This window comes from Blennius ocellaris (assembly GCF_963422515.1).
Source record: "Blennius ocellaris genome assembly, contig: SCAFFOLD_148, whole genome shotgun sequence".
Lineage (NCBI taxonomy): Eukaryota > Metazoa > Chordata > Actinopteri > Blenniiformes > Blenniidae > Blennius > Blennius ocellaris.
Genome location: NW_027662107.1, coordinates 28,942 through 33,941, shown reverse-complemented (window position 1 = coordinate 33,941; position 5,000 = coordinate 28,942). Strand labels below are relative to the sequence as shown.

The window sequence follows — 5,000 nt, the reverse complement described above, 5'->3', positions numbered from 1 at the left end:
CCCTACTGGCCACCAGGTACCACTGCCCCCTGCTGGGTAACAGTGCCCCCTACTGGCCACCAGGTACCACTGCCCCCTGCTGGGTAACAGTGCCCCCTGCTGGCCACCAGGTACCACTGCCCCCTACTGGCCACCAGGTACCACTGCCCCCTGCTGGCCACCAGGTAACACTGCACTCTGGGTACTACTGTAGCTCTACCTGTTGGAAGTAGTAGTACTGCAACGCTGCCCCCTGTGTTCCTTCCTGGTACTGAGTATTGTTAGTAGTATTACTGCACCTCTTCTCTCCTCAGAGTTTTCTTCCTGGAGGCGACGGATCGAGTCTGTCTGGAGAGAATCAGAGGTCAGAGGTCAGTGAACGCACCACGACTCCTCAGAGGTCAGAGGTCAGTGAACGCACCACGACTCCTCAGAGGTCAGAGGTCAGTGAACGCACCACGACTCCTCAGAGGTCAGGTGAACTCCAGGTGTACTCCAGGTGAACTCCAGGTGAACTAGAGGTGAACTCCAGGTGTACTCCAGGTGAACTAGAAGTGAACTCCAGGTGAACTCCAGGTGAACTCCAGGTGAACTCCAGGTGTACTCCAGGTGAACTAGAAGTGAACTCCAGGTGAACTCCAGGTGAACTAGAGGTGAACTCCAGGTGAACTCCAGGTGAACTCCAGGTGAACTAGAGGTGAACTAGAGGTGAACTCCAGGTGAACTCCAGGTGAACTCCAGGTGAACTAGAAGTGAACTCCAGGTGAACTCCAGGTGAACTCCAGGTGAACTAGAGGTGAACTCCAGGTGAACTCCAGGTGAACTAGAGGTGAACTCCAGGTGTACTCCAGGTGAACTCCAGGTGAACTCCAGGTGAACTAGAGGTGAACTCCAGGTGTACTCCAGGTGAACTCCAGGTGAACTCCAGGTGAACTAGAGGTGAACTCCAGGTGAACTCCAGGTGAACTCCAGGTGAACTAGAGGTGAACTCCAGGTGAACTCCAGGTGAACTAGAGGTGAACTCCAGGTGTACTCCAGGTGAACTAGAGGTGAACTCCAGGTGTACTCCAGGTGAACTCCAGGTGAACTAGAGGTGAACTAGAGGTGAACTCCAGGTGAACTCCAGGTGAACTCCAGGTGAACTAGAGGTGAACTAGAGGTGAACTCCAGGTGAACTAGAGGTGAACTCCAGGTGTACTCCAGGTGAACTCCAGGTGAACTCCAGGTGAACTAGAGGTGAACTCCAGATGAACTCCAGGTGAACTAGAGGTGAACTCCAGGTGTACTCCAGGTGAACTCCAGGTGAACTCCAGGTGAACTAGAGGTGAACTCCAGGTGTACTCCAGGTGAACTCCAGGTGAACTCCAGGTGAACTAGAGGTGAACTAGAGGTGAACTCCAGGTGAAATCCAGGTGAACTAGAGGTGAACTCCAGGTGTACTCCAGGTGAACTCCAGGTGAACTAGAGGTGAACTCCAGGTGTACTCCAGGTGACCTAGAGGTGAACTCCAGGTGTACTCCAGGTGAACTAGAGGTGAACTCCAGGTGTACTCCAGGTGAACTAGAGGTGAACTCCAGGTGTACTCCAGGTGAACTCCAGGTGAACTAGAGGTGAACTCCAGGTGTACTCCAGGTGAACTAGAGGTGAACTCCAGGTGTACTCCAGGTGAACTCCAGGTGAACTCCAGGTGAACTAGAGGTGAACTAGAGGTGAACTCCAGGTGTACTCCAGGTGAACTAGAAGTGAACTCCAGGTGAACTCCAGGTGAACTAGAGGTGAACTCCAGGTGAACTCCAGGTGAACTCCAGGTGAACTAGAGGTGAACTCCAGGTGTACTCCAGGTGAACTCCAGGTGAACTCCAGGTGAACTAGAGGTGAACTAGAGATGAACTCCAGGTGAACTCCAGGTGTACTCCAGGTGAACTCCAGGTGAACTCCAGGTGAACTCCAGGTGAACTAGAGGTGAACTCCAGGTGAACTCCAGGTGAACTAGAGGTGAACTAGAGGTGAACTCCAGGTGAACTCCAGGTGAACTAGAGGTGAACTCCAGGTGTACTCCAGGTGTACTCCAGGTGAACTAGAGGTGAACTCCAGGTGTACTCCAGGTGAACTAGAAGTGAACTCCAGGTGAACTCCAGGTGAACTAGAGGTGAACTCCAGGTGAACTCCAGGTGAACTCCAGGTGAACTAGAGGTGAACTCCAGGTGAACTCCAGGTGAACTCCAGGTGAACTAGAGGTGAACTCCAGGTGTACTCCAGATGACCTAGAGGTGAACTAGAGGTGAACTCCAGGTGAACTCCAGGTGAACTAGAGGTGAACTAGAGGTGAACTCCAGGTGAACTCCAGGTGAACTCCAGGTGAACTAGAAGTGAACTCCAGGTGAACTCCAGGTGAACTCCAGGTGAACTAGAGGTGAACTCCAGGTGAACTCCAGGTGAACTAGAGGTGAACTCCAGGTGTACTCCAGGTGAACTCCAGGTGAACTCCAGGTGAACTAGAGGTGAACTCCAGGTGTACTCCAGGTGAACTCCAGGTGAACTCCAGGTGAACTAGAGGTGAACTCCAGGTGAACTCCAGGTGAACTAGAGGTGAACTCCAGGTGAACTCCAGGTGAACTAGAGGTGAACTCCAGGTGTACTCCAGGTGAACTAGAGGTGAACTCCAGGTGTACTCCAGGTGAACTCCAGGTGAACTAGAGGTGAACTAGAGGTGAACTCCAGGTGAACTCCAGGTGAACTCCAGGTGAACTAGAGGTGAACTAGAGGTGAACTCCAGGTGAACTAGAGGTGAACTCCAGGTGTACTCCAGGTGAACTCCAGGTGAACTCCAGGTGAACTAGAGGTGAACTCCAGATGAACTCCAGGTGAACTAGAGGTGAACTCCAGGTGTACTCCAGGTGAACTCCAGGTGAACTCCAGGTGAACTAGAGGTGAACTCCAGGTGTACTCCAGGTGAACTCCAGGTGAACTCCAGGTGAACTAGAGGTGAACTAGAGGTGAACTCCAGGTGAAATCCAGGTGAACTAGAGGTGAACTCCAGGTGTACTCCAGGTGAACTCCAGGTGAACTAGAGGTGAACTCCAGGTGTACTCCAGGTGACCTAGAGGTGAACTCCAGGTGTACTCCAGGTGAACTAGAGGTGAACTCCAGGTGTACTCCAGGTGAACTAGAGGTGAACTCCAGGTGTACTCCAGGTGAACTCCAGGTGAACTAGAGGTGAACTCCAGGTGTACTCCAGGTGAACTAGAGGTGAACTCCAGGTGTACTCCAGGTGAACTCCAGGTGAACTCCAGGTGAACTAGAGGTGAACTAGAGGTGAACTCCAGGTGTACTCCAGGTGAACTAGAAGTGAACTCCAGGTGAACTCCAGGTGAACTAGAGGTGAACTCCAGGTGAACTCCAGGTGAACTCCAGGTGAACTAGAGGTGAACTCCAGGTGTACTCCAGGTGAACTCCAGGTGAACTCCAGGTGAACTAGAGGTGAACTAGAGATGAACTCCAGGTGAACTCCAGGTGTACTCCAGGTGAACTCCAGGTGAACTCCAGGTGAACTCCAGGTGAACTAGAGGTGAACTCCAGGTGAACTCCAGGTGAACTAGAGGTGAACTAGAGGTGAACTAGAGGTGAACTAGAGGTGAACTCCAGGTGAACTCCAGGTGAACTAGAGGTGAACTCCAGGTGTACTCCAGGTGTACTCCAGGTGAACTAGAGGTGAACTCCAGGTGTACTCCAGGTGAACTAGAAGTGAACTCCAGGTGAACTAGAGGTGAACTCCAGGTGAACTCCAGGTGAACTCCAGGTGAACTAGAGGTGAACTCCAGGTGAACTCCAGGTGAACTCCAGGTGAACTAGAGGTGAACTCCAGGTGTACTCCAGGTGACCTAGAGGTGAACTAGAGGTGAACTCCAGGTGTACTCCAGGTGAACTCCAGGTGAACTCCAGCTGAACTAGAGGGGAACTCCAGGTGAACTAGAGGTGAACTAGAGGTGAACTCCAGGTGAACTCCAGGTGTACTCCAGGTGAACTCCAGGTGAACTCTCGGTGAACTCCAGGTGAACTAGAGGTGAACTCCAGGTGAACTCCAGGTGAACTCCAGGTGAACTAGAGGTGAACTCCAGGTGAACTCCAGGTGAACTCCAGGTGAACTAGAGGTGAACTCCAGGTGAACTCCAGGTGAACTAGAGGTGAACTAGAAGTGAACTCCAGGTGAACTCCAGGTGAACTCCAGGTGAACTAGAGGTGAACTAGAGGTGAACTCCAGGTGAACTCCAGGTGAACTCCAGGTGAACTCCAGCTGAACTCCAGGTGAAGTAGAGGTGAACTCCAGGTGAACTAGAGGTGAACTCCAGGTGAACTAGAGGTGAACTCCAGGTGTACTCCAGGTGAACTAGAAGTGAACTCCAGGTGAACTCCAGGTGAACTAGAGGTGAACTCCAGGTGAACTCCAGGTGAACTAGAGGTGAACTAGAGGTGAACTCCAGGTGTACTCCAGGTGAACTCCAGGTGAACTCCAGGTGAACTAGAGGTGAACTAGAGATGAACTCCAGGTGAACTCCAGGTGTACTCCAGGTGAACTCCAGGTGAACTCCAGGTGAACTAGAGGTGAACTCCAGGTGAACTCCAGGTGAACTCCAGGTGTACTCCAGGTGAACTAGAAGTGAACTCCAGGTGAACTCCAGGTGAACTCCAGGTGAACTAGAGGTGAACTAGAGGTGAACTCCAGGTGAACTAGAGGTGAACTCCAGGTGTACTCCAGGTGAACTCCAGGTGAACTCCAGGTGAACTAGAGGTGAACTCCAGGTGTACTCCAGGTGAACTCCAGGTGAACTCCAGGTGAACTAGAGGTGAACTAGAGGTGAACTCCAGGTGAACTAGAGGTGAACTCCAGGTGTACTCCAGGTGAACTCCAGGTGAACTCCAGGTGAACTAGAGGTGAACTAGAGATGAACTCCAGGTGAACTCCAGGTGTACTCCAGGTGAACTCCAGGTGAACTCCAGGTGAACTCCAGGTGAACTCCAGG

At 52.1% G+C, this 5,000-nt stretch overlaps 1 protein-coding gene across 2 annotated transcripts in view; it reads left to right on the top strand.

The window, feature by feature from the left end:
• ak8 (adenylate kinase 8) overlaps window positions 1–5,000 on the top strand; it is a 14,737-nt gene that overhangs the window by 8,094 nt on the left and 1,643 nt on the right. For both annotated transcript variants that reach the window (XM_080521733.1, XM_080521732.1), the window contains exon 12: window positions 294–350. In XM_080521733.1, the coding sequence (XP_080377859.1) occupies window positions 294–350 (57 nt within the window). The remainder of the gene's footprint in view (window positions 1–293; window positions 351–5,000) is intronic.